Consider the following 16482-nt stretch of genomic DNA (forward strand, 5'->3'; position numbering starts at 1 on the left):
GAGTGCCAAAAATAATTATTAGTTTTGATTCAATTTAATCAAATATTTTGAATCAAGAAGTAAATTACTACTCAATTTTCTCTAAATATTTAAATTTGTAGAATTTACAATTTGTTTGGAAGATTTTTTTTAAGCAAGATGTTTAAAAATGTGGCAAAATTGTGGAACAACAATGTTTCATGATTTCTATATTTATGTTGTCTTTGCCAACCGGAAATACCACCGAGATGGGTTTTTAAAAGATGAATGCCACATTTTTTCGGCGTTTTTTAGACATTGATTGATTGAACGTTGACGATAGAATTTCAAACAGAGTATATAACATAAAAATACTGAATTTTAAATTATTTTTTTAGCAATTTTTCTAATGTCTAACACAGCTCTAAAAAGATGCATTAATTAATATGCAGCAAAAATGGATTGAAGATAATCTTTTTTTTCTATGAAGGCCGTACCATCAAAAGCGAAATAATTAAATAAATCATTGTATACTCTTTTAGATTTCGCGAATGTCGCGCTTGTTATTCATAGCGTAAAAAATGTCGAAAAAACGCGGCAATATCTTTTAAGAACCCGGCCGGAAATAGATTCATATATGTTCATATATGGTTAACAACTATATATATATTTAAATATTTTTTTTTAATATTGAATGCACTATATTTTTTTATATTCTATCGAATATATATTTTATATGTCATTACAAAACTATATTACATTTAATATTAACATTAAAAAAAAAACATCAATTTAAACTTTCGTAACCCTGTATTGGCTTCAGAAGTACAGTTCTACAGAAACCACGGTCCACGCTTGAGCTAGCATCACCAGCATGGCTCTGCCTAGGCTTATAATTAGAAAGGCCAGGGTATTATTAGTGGTTGAAAAGTTTGTACATTATTATTACAGGTATTGTGTCTTTAAAGGGACTGTGAACGTAAATTTTTCTCATCTTAATATCAAATCTTAACATTATCTTATTCATAATATCTCACAGATAGAGCAAAACGCGCTTTTGTTTGCTTAAAAAACGGCTTTTTCCGACGATTTTTATAAGGTACAGGGAAAGGAAGAAATTTTCCGTATTATATAAAATGTCCATTAAATTGATTTTTTGGTATTATCCTCTTAGAAATTTTTTTTTCAATATTGAAAATTTGAGTACCCCCCCCCCCCCCCCCCGACAGCGAACTATGAACTCTGGCCGCAGCGCTCGGCTCCCTAGCCTGCCTAGCCGCAGCGCTCTGCCCCCTTGCCTGCCTAGCCGCAGCGCTCGGCCCACTTGCCTGCCTAGCCGCAGCGCTCGGCTCCCTAGCCTAAAACCTAACCTAACCTAAAATAGTTGTTCGTCGGTAGTCGGGGGGGGGGGGCCGGGGGGGGGGGGGGGGGGGTACAAAATTGAAAAAAATTGAAAAAAAAATTTCTAAGAGGATAACGCCGATTTTTTCTCCCATTATAGCTAAAATTAAACTTTTTCACATGGTACAGAAAGACATCCTGTTAATTTTATTTAAGAAATAGATATTCCTAATCTAACAATAATTTTATTTTGGTCAGGTTTATGGTAATGAATGTAAAGATGGACGGGCGAACATGGGAGCAGTTACTCTTTATCTTGCTGCAGATAACTCAACTCACCCTCACAGAAACACCACCAAGACGCAGGCACATAGATAATTATTATAGAGAAGTTACGATTTTCTTTAAGTATTTAAGAACAAATTCACTAGCATTTTGCTTGTAAAGAAGAAGTAATGAAATTAGTTTGTTTAGTCAGCACACTAAATCTAAAATAAAGAAAAATTGATATTAATGTAGTTTTGACCTAAACAAAGAGTTTCCAGTATGGCTTTGAAACCGATAAATATCCCCTGGATTAAAAATGGTTCTGGGCCATACTGAAAAATTACGTATTACAGACAATTTTCTATGAACAATAGTCTAGAAATTATATTATCAATACCAGCTTTGTTAGGCCAGTCCTTTGGCCCCTCGGGGCTAACAAAATTGCTATTGATCTGAAAATTTCTCATTTTACCAGTCGCGGAAAGCTGTCTATAATACGACGCGATAAATAAAATCAGAGACAAAAATACCATTTTTAGATAAAAAGTATACTTTATACCTACCTACACACTTAAATAAAAATAGCCTATTTATATTTAATTTGTTCTTGGATCTTTAGTTAATAGTTATCTATGCTTATCAGGGAGGACACCCTTGGAGGAAGGTTTACAAAATTGAAAAAAATTGAAAAAAAAATTATTATTATAAAGATGTAATTTTGTTAATAATCATTGGTGATGTGGATCAATTTATCGGGGATTGCCTTATCCCTTTAAATCCTTGAAGTTTTACCAACAAAATTCTGTTTGTCCCACTGTCTTATTTGAGAGCTTTACTCTCATAAACGTTATCATTGTTATTTTGTGGAAGGGAATTATGTTTTTTGTAAACGCGAAGCTTTTCTATAATTAGTGTTGGATGGCCGGTCTGTATGGACGAAACTCATAGCTATTATCATTAATTCAAGCATGTAGGAATTGTCCTATCTATTTCAAACTTGTTACCTACTGATTATTTTGGTCTAGCTAAAAAGTATAAGGTTTCTACTTTTGTCGTATTTTTTAGTTTCATACCTATAGTTTTTGATTATAACAAATTCTTTTATTTAGATTGTAAAGAAACAAGACCTCAGATCAGCATTTGAAACATAGGGGGCAGTTGAAGAAGTAAGTTACAGAAAAGTTTCGCAGCTTATATTTATCTTTGTAGATCTGTATAATAATACAAACAATATTTTGGTTTCTTTACAACAAAATGGCTGGGTGTTGCCACCCCCTTAAAAGTCAAGGCTTGCCTTCACCTTTTCATTACTTGAAAGCTGACACCATTCTAATAAATGTATGTGGTCTCTGTACCTAGTTTTATTGATATTACTATTTTTAAATTCAATAACATTTCATTATAATGCCAAAAATTTAATGTTTAATAACTTCGACGTTGATAAAAGTATTTTTGTAGGTATTTATTGGTGAAGGTTATGGTTTTATAACTTTTAATCATCCCGACGGAGCTGACAAAGCAGTTCAGGTACCATTCTTTTGATACTTTGGGTACCCAATCTTCTTACACTTTGGCTCCAAATCCGATTAATTTACGTTAGATTAGAGCCGGTTCTGAGCCACACAGAAAAGCAACATACATATCGAATCGAATTGAAGATGATTTTATACGAAATATAGATAACAGAATTAATTCCTGGCCTAATTAATTTTCTTGGTCTGACCCTAGAGCCAACAAAACTGGAACCCTTTTATTTTTACTCTCCGCGGAAAATCGCTGAGTGTTGTACACAATACGATAAGAAACTTTTAACTCCCATTAATAGAGGTTAGATACGGAATAAATTATCGTTTTCATGAGGACCCAAATAATCCTCTATTTATCATTTTTTGTTTGAAACTTTCACTACTGCTTTTAGTTAGGTTTAGGGAGATCAAGAAGGGTTTAGAATATTCCACAAGGGTAGGAGGTATTTTTAAGTTATAGGGAATTGTTTTGATTTATTTTTACCTTATTGTTATTAAACAAACTTCAGGTCTTGAAGTTATTTTCACTTCACTTTATTTTTTAAGGAAATGAACGGTACATTATATGCCGGTGAACGGCTGAGAGTGGAAATATCCCGGGGACGAGGCAGGGGACGTGGAGGCGGTGATAGAGGACGCGGAGGTGATAGGGGGCGCAGTTCTTACAGAGGTAGAGGCCGGGGTGGGGGCGGGGATAGGTATGAAAGACGCAGCCCCCCACATTACTCTAGGAAAGTTTTTGTTTTAAAAAGTAAAAGTTAGAAAATCTTTAGGTAGGCTTATTTATGAAATGTAACGTTTAAAAGCAATGCATTTTTTGTAATTTCGCCATGGACTGACGTACAGTTTTGTTATAAAGTTGCTGCGCTAATAAAACAGCAGTACCTAAGATAAAAAAATTTAAAATTAAAGGGCGAATATAGGTTGGATATGATATGAGCTTATATGAAAGGTGCCATTACATACTTTTAGAATATCTATACCAAATTTTAAAATTCAAAAAAATCCTTTAGTAGAATTTTCAATTTTCTGGTTTGCTTCAACATATAAGAAATGAGATTGCCAACAAAATCGTTTATTTTAGCCCTTTACAAGACCTTTTTTTGACTATTTTTCTTATGTTCATTTACTTAATACATTTGCATGCATCTTTTAAGATCATAAAAATATTAATTCGGTTAATTTTATAAGTAAATAATCAAATAACAAAAAATCGTCAAGAGGTGTGACGTCATAGACACGTCACACATTCCACCGCGTAAAAACTTGGATAAATATTCATTACTAAACGTATTTTTAATGCAATTATTTACCCCTGTGCGTATATGTCAGCTGATTTCAATAACAAACAAACCATAGCGACTCTCTGTAACGTAGTATTTCATAACAACTGGTTGCGGCAGGATATTCAACAGTTATTTTGAAAATTATTTATTCTTTATTATTGTATATTGTATTGTAAATATACTGCTGTTATGCTTTCATTATTTCGTTTGGAATAGTAGCTTTGTTTTTATTAACTTCATATTTCTATTTACCTCATTTTGAAGTTGCAATTAATTTTACGGGTATTGTGGTGTAAGGAGCTTTACCACTTCAACATCCCCTTTTTCTTATTTGATTAACCTCTCCCTGTCTAATTTATCTAATTTCTTGCTACTCCTCTTAACCCCCCCCCCCCCCCCCAAATACCTTAGATATTTGTATCGTCGTTCTTGCACTTTTGATAATTTTGTTCTAATCTTATGCTTATACTTTTTAAAAGCGAAGCTTTTTTAGAATTAGGGTCAGTCCGTCCGTCCATACGTCCGTACGTCCGTTACAGACAGATGGCTCTTTTCGTTAATTTAGGCATGTTAAAATTGTCATATCAATTTCAAACTTTACATGGAGATTCCTATAGTATTAAGGTACGATTTAGAAAGCATAGCAACTCTATACGCATTACCAGAATGTCCGTACGTCCATTTTAAACATGTAGATTTTTTTTACTTTTTTAACAACAAATTTTTATGTGATCTAATCATCCGATTGATCTGATTTTTGGTATATTGATTCCTGGGACAACAAAGTATAATGTTATAAGCGAGGCAACTCTATAATCAAGTCCTAAAATGTAAGTATGTCCATAATCATTCACCTCTATCAAGCAGTTTTTCAACAAATTTACTTACAATTTTGCTTCGAATCTAATACATTTATATTTATTGATTATTTAGTTCTAACACTATACAGGTGTAAATGTCCGTTTGTCCTACCGTTTCAGTGCTTCTCTTTTATGGATGTTGTCATCCTTGTTTCAGTATATTTTCCCAACTTAATATTTTTTCTAGAATTTTCATCCTCTTGTCAGTAAAACACCCACTGCTCGATTTTGGTTTAAAATGAACGACAAATGCTGTGCACGCCACTGAAAAGATGTTTACTTTAAATATTATTCAGATATTGAAGTTGGCTTAGACCTCAAGTGTTTAAAACTTAATTAAAGAATATTTTTTTTTATTTCAGGTGAAAATGTTTCAAGTTGTTGAAGTCTAAAAAACCTTAAAAATAAAGTTCAACAATTTACATATAAATACAGGTAATAATAAGGGAGGATTTTTTTTAGTAGCGAAGCTACTCTAAAATTCACTATGTTCGTCTGAGACGTAATGGGGTAAATTTGATTTTCTCGGCTGCTAATGAAGATATACAGCTATTCCTATGTATGACAAAGGCACATCTAGTCATTTTTTTGCCTTTCTGTCTATTGGTCATGAATTATAAGGTTTTTTAAAGGTCTTGTGATTGATAGACAGCTGAAATTTTCAGTGAAGATTTATGACATGCAATTATAGTCTTTTCACAGACATAAACCTTATTTTTTAAAGATTTCATGATATTCTTTTGATTTTAATATATACTGTCCCTTTTTTTCTTGCTATGGCATAATTTTGGTGAACTTATTTTGTTATTAGTTGAAATCTTTTAATATGTTTGTCCTTCTCTACTTATGGATGTTTTCATACTTGTTTATTTTACTATTTCATTTAAAGATTTAGTTTCCATATTACAATACGTGCTTAACTTTTAAGTTTCACCGGTTGAAAATATACCCTGGAAACAGTTTATTGTAATAAAAAAAAAAATTTTTTTAAAGGTTACATGTCGATGCTGATGTATTTAAATACCACCTTTGCAAATTACCAAGAATATTAACTTGGAATAATATAATCTCAGGTATACTTCTTACTTTTAATAAGAGATGAATAAATGTCTCTGACTTTGACTGGCAGGATACCAATAACTAGCAAAACTGTGTAAATACACAAAAGGATTATGTTATAGGACATATTTGAATTTTAGGACTTGATTGAAGAGATGCTTTGCTTTAAATATAGTACCTTTTTGTTCTAGCAATCATTGCTCTAAAATTAACCTAGGATTTTTTGTTATCAATATTAGATTTGCTATGTTTTAAAAAAGTTTAAAATCAATAGCACAATGTTAACCATCCTAAATTAGCAAAAATAGCTAATTGTTACGTCCGAATGTACAATCAGATCATGAGTATAGTAAAGCCTCACTATAGAAAAACGTTACTTTCACTTCAATTTATGGAAGAAGGAAAAAAATATTTTTGCTTGTAATTTCAAGAATTAGAGATAATTTTGAAAATTAATTGGTGCTAATTTGACTCTTTAGTATGTGTGGGAGAGGTTGGACATATAGGAAGGTGAATCCACCCCTCTGACAATAAACTAACACCACCATGTTGCCTGTATTATACTTCACTCAATTTTGGTTTAAGGCGGGTATCAAGCCCTTTAAAAAAAAACGTGCATTTTTTTATTATGAAGAATTTTATATTTTTCAGGAATACCATGAAGACAGACTATTTCTTGCAACTGTGTCACTGAAAGTTGAACTATAATTGGTAAAGAAGTTTACGAGATCCTAGCAGACAAACATACAGACACAGATCCTGTTACTTTTGTATAAAGATAAAAATAGTAAAATTAGGGTAGAAATTCTCACTCCACAGGTTTTTTTTAAAAACAAAGCTTTTCTATAATTAGGGTCGGTCTGTCCGTCCGTGACGGATAGCTTTTTCGTTAATTTAGGCAAGTTATAATTGTCCTATCGATTTAAAATTTTGTATGGTTGATCCCTTTAGCAGTTAGGTAGAATTTAAAAAGCGTAGCAACTCTTTAATCGTTACCAGAATGTCCATAAGTCCATTTTCAACATTTTTTCACTTTTTTAACAAAAAAATTTTATTTGACCTAATTAGTAATTATCCAATTGATCTGACTATTGGTTTACTGATTCCTTGGACAATAAAGTACAATATTATAAGCGAAGCAACTCTATAATCAAGTCCTTAAAATGTAAGTATGTCCTCAAACATTATCCTGCATCAAGCAATTTTTCAACAAAGGGGGGGAGGGAATGTGGTGACTCGTCACACGACATACCAGCAATTTTATTTTGGGTGCTAAGTTCCCTTAGTTTTAGAGATATTTGGGTAAAATCTTTTTGGTTGTGTCACTTATTACCCCAAGTTATGGTATCTTTTAAAAAAACGGCGGTCTGACCACCACTCCTGCCTTTCGCCGCCATTTTCCGCCACCACCCAAAAATTTTTTTTATTGCATTTCTCGCCAAATTAGGCAATTTTTAAACCAATGTTATTTTTTTGGCGGTGGATAACGGCGGGATACCAAAACTTGTGGTAATTAGTGACACAACCAAAAAAATTTTACCCAATTCTCTAAACTAAGGGAGTAGCACCCAAAATAAAATTGCTGGTTTGTCGTGTGATTAGTCACCACACCCCCCCCCCCTTTACTTATAATTTTGCTTCGACTCTTATCCATTTATATTCTAATTATTCAGTACTGACTCTCTACATGAGTCAATGACCTTTTGTACTACGGTTTCAGAGCTTAGCTTTTATGGATGTTGTCATCCTTGTTCTTTCTATATTGAGAATTTTGCCACCACCCAACAACAGATTGCTGGGTTCTAGAATAAATATTCTCCGCAAATTTTTGTTTCCTTCAAAAATGATTTATGGTGATTGAAAAACCTGACCCTCCCCTTCTTTAAATGTGATGAATATGCATCTAGGGGCGAAGCAATTTGCCTTTTACATTGTTATACTTTTATAATATTTTTGTCAAATTAAAACTTTAGTACACATGATATTTGTTATTGTTATGTTATGGTATTAAATTAACTAATAAATGCTAAACATTTTAAAACTTTTGTAGTTGGTGTGTCTTATTTTACTTAAAGGGGGAAGGTGTTCTTCGTAATAGCGTAGCTACTCTAAAATTTGAAATGTCAGTCTGTCCATATGAAAGTTTTTTTAGAAAACGTGATTTTTCGGCTCCTGCTTAAAGATAGATTGCTGAAAATTCTCATTCCTGTTAACATTCCCATCATAAAGGAACATAACTAACTAATACATCCATTACGGTCGGACTGCTTTTTTATTTGTTGTGTCTCCCACCTGATACAGTACAGCAGTGAGAACTATTTTAACATCTTTAATTCGATATTCAAACCTATCACCTTATTAAAAATTATCATTTTTGATATCTTAAATAAGGGGGGGGGGGGAAGTTTTGACACATTTGCGTAAACCTGGCACCTAGGCTTTATCTTTGAACTGAGAGGATAGGTTATTAGTGATAAAATCATTCTTATATGATGAATTTCACGAAGTTTTAAGATTTTTTGGATAGGCCTCCAGGTTCCGGAGCTCTAGACCTCCAGGTGGTCTCTGTACAGGTAAAAAAGAAAAAAAAATTTTTTTTTAAGTTACAGGTCAACTTATAAAACAAAATATGCATCTTTTTTAATATTATTCACATATTAGAAGAAAAAAGATGCATATTTTGTTTTATAAGTTGATTTGTATCTTAAAAATTTTTTTTTTTTTTCATTTTTACCTGTACAGAGACCACCTGGAGGCCTGGAGCTCCAAAAAATCTTAAAACTTCGTGAAATTCATCATATAAGAAGGATTTTATCATTAATACTCTATCCTCTCAGTCCAAAGATAAAGCCTAGGTGCCAGGTTTACGCAAATGTGTCAAACCCCCCCCCCCCCCTTGAACATGCTTGTTCATATCAATCAACCGAAAAATTTACATTTTTCTCCTTAAATTGGCCATGGGTGTTTGTTATGCTTGATTTCGCCAAAGATTGTTGTGAAAGAAAACGAATATAAGGGAAGGGAGAGTTTCAGAGGTAAAACTTAATCCTTATAATAAAGTAACAGGATGTTTGTATGTTATTAGATGTTTGTACCGAAGGTTCTCGCTAACCGCTGAACCGATCGGGTTCTCCTTAACAGGGTAGATTCTCATATGTCCGGGGAAGGTTTATAACTATTTTCGGGGAGGGTACCACCACCCTCTCTAGAGAAATTAATTTTTTTTTAAATTTCTCGATTTTAGAAAGAGAGTTCAACGAAAAATAGCCATATTTTAAATATAAAAAAAAAACATTTAAAGTGCCGCTAGTTTTAGATAAAGCACCACTTTTTCTTTACATGTTTGTTTCTCATTCCTATACATGCACCTACAGGTCTACACAATAATAAAGCCTCTCAATTTAAATATCTGAAACTATAAAAAGAAATAAAGAATAAAGCTTATATTAAAGGGGTAGTTCCATGAAGTGCAATGAAGTGTGAAACATTGTGAAAATCAATGCTTAGAGTATTTAATAAAAGATTACTTAAGAACATCAATCACACTAATTAAATGCAAAGCTACTCCATATTACTTTTACTGATTTTCATTTTCTTTGTCCATATGTTTCGTTTTAAAATGATATATTTCAACTTTTGGAAAAAATATCATACATATTAAAATAAAAATCTTGAACATTCTACATAAACATAAAATTACTGTGCATTAATAGCTATTTAATACAACACCAAATATTAAATAGCTAAGGGGTTATCTTTGTCCATATGTCTGTCCAAGATTTTCAATAATAAAGCTTTTCTCTTTTAGAATGTGAATCTCATTTGTGTACAGTCCCCTTTTCTATCAAAGGAATTTGTTACAGATTGACCAACCGGCTTAAAATAGATGAGCCTCAATTAGGAAAAAAACATTAATGTTATGTTGCTTGAAAATGATAAATACGTTATATACCTAAAAACTACATTTTATTATTAATTGTGAGACCAACTTTACTTGGTCATGTGTTAAAATTGGTTTCACCCAAGAATCTCTGTAAATTTAAATCAGACCTTTTGGTTATTACAAACAGACCCTCTTTTTTACTAATTAGAGAAGGTGGTCAAGACATAATTTAAGGGAAAGGAACACTTTTTATCATAGTGTGGTTGTTTCTCATCCCGATCTATTCTGGACTGGTTTTTAGAATAATGATCAAGGTATAATGCTGTAAACAAAGTTTCTGTATAATCAAAACACGCAACTGTTGCGTAACATGTGTTGCATTCGCTTGTTGTCAGGAAGGTGATAGGTTTGAATCTCAGCCGGACACCATGTCATAACTAAAGACGTAAAAATGGTTCCTACTGCTGCTATGTCAGGTGTGCAACATAAATAGTTAGAGAATGGGGAATGTCTTGCCCAAAACAGGCGCAACTCATTACCATGCACTAAATACTTCTCAAAGGTCGTGCAATCAAAGGGTTGTTTGGCCTAATCATGCACTTCAGTAGCAAGATTTGGTTCAGAGATACTGGTTTCTGTCTAATATCAGTGAAACTAAAAGAAAAGGTGGACTTTCATACCATTAGTAATAGAGTAGACACATATAAATAGAGCAAGCTTAGTATTATATTATTATTTTATTGCAAATACATATTTATAATTGTTTAATGCAGATTGAATATGATGATGTATGAAGAGACTAGAGATGGCAAGGATTGGCTAACGTAACGTCACAGCTTGTCTTCGCAACATCTCAATCTAAACAAAATAAATGTAATGGAATTGGTGCAGTTCACGGTAAAATAGTCCTGGGATCGATTATATCAACAGAAAAATATTTATATATTATTTTCAAAGCTACTCGCTGATTCTTAGAGGCCTTAAATAACTAATAACTATGGGCGGGCCTTTGGAACAATGCATTGAAAATGCAAAAGATTTTATGTTTTTTTCTTTATATTACTATCCACGGAAAGCTGTCTTTTAACCCTACAAAAGTCGGACCTCTTACCCCTGTTTGGTTAAGAATTTTGGACCGGATTCGGATTCTTGTAAGAATCTGTCCAAAAATAGAACAGATTCCCCGCGGATTCCGGATTCTTATTTTTTGACGGTTTCCAGATTCCAGATTCTAGCAATATTTTAATAGTTATTTCTTTCAGCGTATTATAAACGGCTTTCCGCTGATATAGAATGCACCTCGGGGCTAAAAAAACTTGTTTTAATCTTATAATTGTACATTTTTATATTCGTAGAAAGCTGGATATAATACGATGCTAGACATAGTTTTTTCGTATGGATGAGAACCGGTTCCTATCCACCGGATTCGAATGAATACGAGAAAAGACTTAAAAAAAATAAATTAAGGGATTAAATTATACCGGGTACTGGGTAGAATCTAAAGCTGCGTTTTTTCATTGTCTCATCCACTGTACATACCTTGACAAGGATGACATGGATCCATGGTAACCATTCTTCTCAATTTCCAGCACCTTCATGGCGAGCTTCAGCACAGACTTGTCTTTCCAATGAACCTCCAACTCTTACATCATTACAATCTTCCTGATAATAAGGGTGATTAGGTCCATAAGAAGCGCAGCAATAATAAGGATGAAATTTTATAGCAGATGTACAGTAGTCATAGAAAATAAAGACATTTTAAAAATTTTGGTATTCCCCCACCCACTCCACCCCGAGAACAATAATTTAAAAAAAAATAGGTTAGGTTATAGGGTAGGAGGCTACATAAAATAGTTTTTAATCTTTAATAATTGTACCTTTTAAAATTCGTACCAATCTGTTTATAATACGATGCTATAAACAACTATTATCCCATCTTATTATAAACAGCTTTCTGCGGATATACAAATGAAAAATCATTTGGTTAAAACAAGTTACGTTAGCCCAGAGGGGCCAATGATCTTTATTTTAATATTCGTGGAAAGTTTTTTGGATGATATCGTTTCGAAGCCATACTGGAAATTATATAAATTAGCGAAGCACAAAATTATAAAATTACTACAGAAGTTTAACTCTCATCCCCCGAATTTAAAATTAAAAATGGTTGGTAATGCCCCCCCCCCCCACCTATTTTTTTATATTTTTGCTTATAAATAAAAACCGCTAAAAATCGCATGTACCTTTGTAGTTTTTTCTTAATTTTTCCTTACAGTTGTCGCACTAAATATTTTGCTAGCACTTACGTAAACAATAAAATTCTAATTCGGCTTTCAGAGTCAGACACATATAAACACAAACACACACATCATACATTTTGCGTTGAACTTGGAAGGAAAGGAATTCATTGATTTAAAAATGTAAATAAAAAACATATGTTAATTGTTTTTGTCTGCTGAAAATTACCAATGACGTAATTCTTTAAAATGCGTATTTGAAGACATTAAATCTTAAATTTTCTCCTGTCAAGACTTTTTTTTAAAAATCAGTATTATTTTTGAATATTCTTGTTGGGGAATATTGTCTAGAAAGAAATTGAACACAACCCATCGCCAAATCCTTTTGTCTTTATTGGGACGAGAATCAAACAATAGTATTTAGATACAACATTCGCAGCATCCTGGTGTGATGCAATGGTGTTTGGATTTCTTAGGGAACCACAATGGTTACGCGAAATGAAGTGATTATATCCACGAATCGGCCCGGTTTTTGGCTATATACGGACTTATACAGTTAAATATGTCAATATCTTTAAGTTATTTGTAATCTATATAATTGCATGATTGAAATAAGCTCATATCATATCGAACCTATATTCGCCCTTTAATCTTCCAAAATACTTACTAAAGATCATCGAATTTTTTTTTTCAAAATGAAAACATTTAAAAATAACAGAGGTGGCTCTAGAGGAAGGGGAGGTGATAAGGGTGGCTTTAGAGGCAGAGGCCGTGGAGGGGACAGGGGTGGTTTCAGAGGACGTGGTGGCAGAGGGGGTGGTAGATCCCCTCCACCAAGGTAAAATTTTAAATTTTAAGATTAGTTTAGATATTGCTAGCGGCTGCGGCCCTAGCATTTAGGGGCTCTGTATTAAAAAGGATAGATAGGGGACAGAAATATAGTCTAAAACCATTCCGTGTCATATGAGAAGCTTTCCTACCTATAAAGGAGAACTCAATCGGTTTAGTAGTTATCGAAATCTTAAGCTAAAGACAAAGAACCTTTTTACTTTAAACAATTTAGTATATAAACAAAATATATTAGTGTAATTTCCAAATTTGCTAACTTTAAATGCCTACCATCTCTTTTATTGCTTTATTAAAGATTTTCTAAAATTACAATAACTTTCCTACCTAGATATGCTCTTTTTTATTAGTTCTTCCCTTTTCTACCAATCAAAAAATTTTAAAAACCTTTTTTTTAATGAATTTTAACTTTTTAAGTAAATTATTTTTATTTTTTCAGGTATGAAAGGAGAGATGGCTACGGACCCCCCTCACATTACTTCACAAGGGAGGCACACCCCAGGGGCGACTACTCCCCTCCACAACAACGTTACAGAGGCCCCCCACCGCCAATGAGGGATATGTCGCCACGAGGACCCCCCCGCGGACCTCCTCCCCCCCACCACAGAGAATATTCCCCATCACCCAGGAGGGGACCTCCCGGTAGGGGCCCACCACCCAGGGATTACTCACCTGAACCAAGAGGTCGGCCACCCCCAAGGTAAAATCAAATTTATATCAGGGATGTAAAGGGATAAGTCAATGGCCGATAAACTGATGAACATCAACATCGATGATACATGAAATTAGTGGTTAAAAAACGTTTGAACACTCAACTTATTGAAACAATAAATCAAAATTTAATTAACTCCCCAAAGTAGTTACCTAAGCCAATGAATAAGAAAACGTTATAATAAAACTTTTGGGACTGATGAAATTAACAGTTCATTGTCTCCTCTCAATAATGACATAAAGTACCTAGTTTTTTTACCTAATTTGATTTTTAATAGGTATTTTTTAGAATTTTGATGATATATGTTATTTTTAATAGATAACGACATAACATTTACTTATTATAAACTAATCTGAATATTCAAGGTACATGTCACCACCCCCATCCAAAGGGCCACCAGGTGACTATTCTCCAGGACGCAGGGGACCTCCACCCTCCCCGGGTAGACGTGGACCAGGGACCAAGGCTATTCAGGAATGGGTTATTAAATGATTTAAGACGAAGTAAAATATTGTTTAAGTTTAAAAAAAGATTGTACTAAAATAATTTACGTTTCTGTAGACACAACGGGAAACATGGTTCTTATGGGATAGGACAAAAGACAAAGTATTGAAATTAAATCAAGATTTACCTAATAAAAATTAGGTACTCAAAGTTTTTGAGTTGACGAATAAGTAAACTTGTTTCTGAAACTTTGGATACCATTATGATATTTACACCATATTTTACCCTCCCTGCCTGGGGTTTAGGTCTAAATTTATCTAATATTAGTACTTGTTTGGGACAGGGATCTAAAGGGACAAGACAATGGCGGATAAATTGATGTACATCAGCAATGATGATACACAAAATTACCCCTTCTGTGGAGTATAATTAGTTGTTGAAAGCTTTAGACACTTAACTTGATTAATCAACCATTCAAAATTCAATAAAAGTCCCTAGAGTTGTTAAAGCAACGAAGAAGAAAATAAAGCTTTGGGGACTAGTGTAATAAACAGTCCACTTCCTTCCTTCATTTAATCCTCCATAACTTAGGACCCCGCGTTCCACGACTCCATACGCCACGTGAAGCATATAATCAGTAATGCCGAGTACTATGGCCCCAGCCTGTTCAATTGTTAGCCACGGATGTTGTTACTGCTTATGTTTTCCAGGTAAGCTTTCCCTTTATTTTTTCTCGTTCTGCGTTTTCAAAGATGTTTAGTTAGATAAGTTTGCTGATTTTTTTGCCACGTGTCAAGATGCCTGTAGGAAATGAATGAGGGGGGAGAGGGGGAGTCGAACCTACACACTTTTATTTTTGCTTTCAAAAGAAAAAATTTAGGTGTGAGAGTAAGGGGGGGGGGGAAGTTCTGACACATTTGCGTAAACAGCGAGTATAGGCTTTATCTTTGGGACGGACAGACGGACAGACATCGTTCTACTTTGTATTATAGATTAGATATTTAGTAGGGAGGGATGGGACATTGGGCTGTAAATTACACTAGCCCCCAAAGTTTTCAAATAACATTTTCTTATTCTTTGGCCTAACAACCTTGGGTACTTTTATTGATTTTTTATTGGTTGGTTCATTAAGTTGAGTGTCCTAACATTTCAATCACTTATTGTAATCTACAGAAGGGGTAACGATGTGTATCATCATTAGAGATGAACATCAATTTATCAGCCATTGTCTTATCCCTTCATATCCCTGTAATTATCTAATTAACTAATGAGCAATTTTATTCCAGGTTGAATATCAGTGATACGAGGTCGAATGGGGCCGGTGCCCAGCAAATCCAGGAGGTTGCGCAACAGTTTTCGGCCAGAGAGCAGTAGAATCAAGAAAAATATGTTTAAGTGTTGTTTCAATCAATAAAGATAAAAATGAAAACAATTTTTTTTTTATTTTTGCGATTTATGTACAAGCGATGTTTTTCTATAATTAAGGTCAGTCGTTTTTTACCACTTTCTCGTGATTTTTACCACCCGTTTTTACCACAATTTTTGGTCAATTTTTACCATATTTACCCTATTTCCGGTAAAATTTTACCAATTTAGGGCAAAAATATTACCAGGTGTTGAACAGTTTTACCACTTTTTCGGTAAAATCTTACAGAAATTTGCGGTAAGATTTTACCAAAAAAGTGGTAAAAATTGGTCAAAATCTGGTATAAATTTGCGTCCTAAAATGGTAATATTTTACCGGAAATCTGGTAAAATTTTACCGATAATTGTGGTAAAAATCGCTGGTAAAAAGCGTGAGAAAATACCACAAAAAGTGTTTTTACCACGGTTACGGTAAAATTTTACCACCTTTTAAATCGTATAGGCTGGTAAAATTTTACCATAAAAGTGGTAAAAACTAGGTGTTTTTATGGTATTAATCAGAACCTGGGTTATAATTCTTCACATTATTTGTTCTTGAAGCTGGTAAAAGTATCTCCTAATAGAAGGACAGATTATAAAACGTTTGACTAAAGTATACAGATTTACGTCATATTTTCGTGTAATATGACGTTAATGGCCAA

General features: G+C 33.4%; 2 protein-coding genes and 2 long non-coding RNA genes across 4 annotated transcripts; 3 read left to right on the forward strand and 1 right to left on the reverse strand.

Moving 5' to 3' along the window:
• The first annotated feature begins 781 nt into the window (after window positions 1-781).
• On the forward strand, window positions 782-2682 carry LOC145331159 (putative Rho GTPase-activating protein CG5521). Its single transcript, XM_080175784.1, has 4 exons — window positions 782-909; window positions 1558-1665; window positions 2210-2230; window positions 2676-2682. The coding sequence occupies exons 1-4, from the start codon at window positions 833-835 to the stop codon at window positions 2680-2682; spliced, it is 213 nt and encodes a 70-aa protein (XP_080031910.1). The 5' UTR covers window positions 782-832.
• Window positions 2612-15845, forward strand: LOC145331557 (uncharacterized). The gene is made up of 8 exons (XM_080176269.1): window positions 2612-2732; window positions 3025-3093; window positions 3639-3821; window positions 13131-13252; window positions 13700-13960; window positions 14338-14444; window positions 15006-15126; window positions 15703-15845. The coding sequence occupies exons 3-7, from the start codon at window positions 3642-3644 to the stop codon at window positions 15092-15094; spliced, it is 759 nt and encodes a 252-aa protein (XP_080032395.1). The 5' UTR covers window positions 2612-2732; window positions 3025-3093; window positions 3639-3641; the 3' UTR covers window positions 15095-15126; window positions 15703-15845.
• Window positions 4793-8338, forward strand: LOC145331610 (uncharacterized). Its single transcript, XR_013883804.1, has 3 exons — window positions 4793-5673; window positions 6232-6311; window positions 6949-8338. It is a non-coding gene; the product is annotated as an uncharacterized LOC145331610 (long non-coding RNA).
• On the reverse strand, window positions 10899-12645 carry LOC145331008 (uncharacterized). Its single transcript, XR_013883606.1, has 3 exons — window positions 12421-12645; window positions 11720-11842; window positions 10899-11038 (listed from the first exon to the last, which is right to left on the reverse strand). It is a non-coding gene; the product is annotated as an uncharacterized LOC145331008 (long non-coding RNA).
• Window positions 15846-16482: the final 637 nt, after the last annotated feature.

This window comes from Acartia tonsa, chromosome 11 (assembly GCF_053477335.1).
Source record: "Acartia tonsa isolate MP-2025a chromosome 11, ASM5347733v1, whole genome shotgun sequence".
Classification (NCBI taxonomy): domain Eukaryota; kingdom Metazoa; phylum Arthropoda; class Copepoda; order Calanoida; family Acartiidae; genus Acartia; species Acartia tonsa.

Bases quoted from the DNA above. Each gene is read 5' to 3' on its own strand.
- LOC145331557 (XM_080176269.1), top strand. From the start codon at position 3,642: ATGAACGGTACATTATATGCCGGTGAACGGCTGAGAGTGGAAATATCC. The intron at 3,822-13,130 runs AGGAAAGTTTTT...TTTAAAAATAAC, and splicing joins GCAGCCCCCCACATTACTCT to AGAGGTGGCTCTAGAGGAAG. The intron at 13,961-14,337 runs GTAAAATCAAAT...TGAATATTCAAG, and splicing joins AGAGGTCGGCCACCCCCAAG to GTACATGTCACCACCCCCAT.
- LOC145331159 (XM_080175784.1), top strand. From the start codon at position 833: ATGGCTCTGCCTAGGCTTATAATTAGAAAGGCCAGGGTATTATTAGTG. The intron at 910-1,557 runs GTATTGTGTCTT...TATTTTGGTCAG, and splicing joins TTTGTACATTATTATTACAG to GTTTATGGTAATGAATGTAA. The intron at 1,666-2,209 runs GCACATAGATAA...TATGCTTATCAG, and splicing joins GAAACACCACCAAGACGCAG to GGAGGACACCCTTGGAGGAA.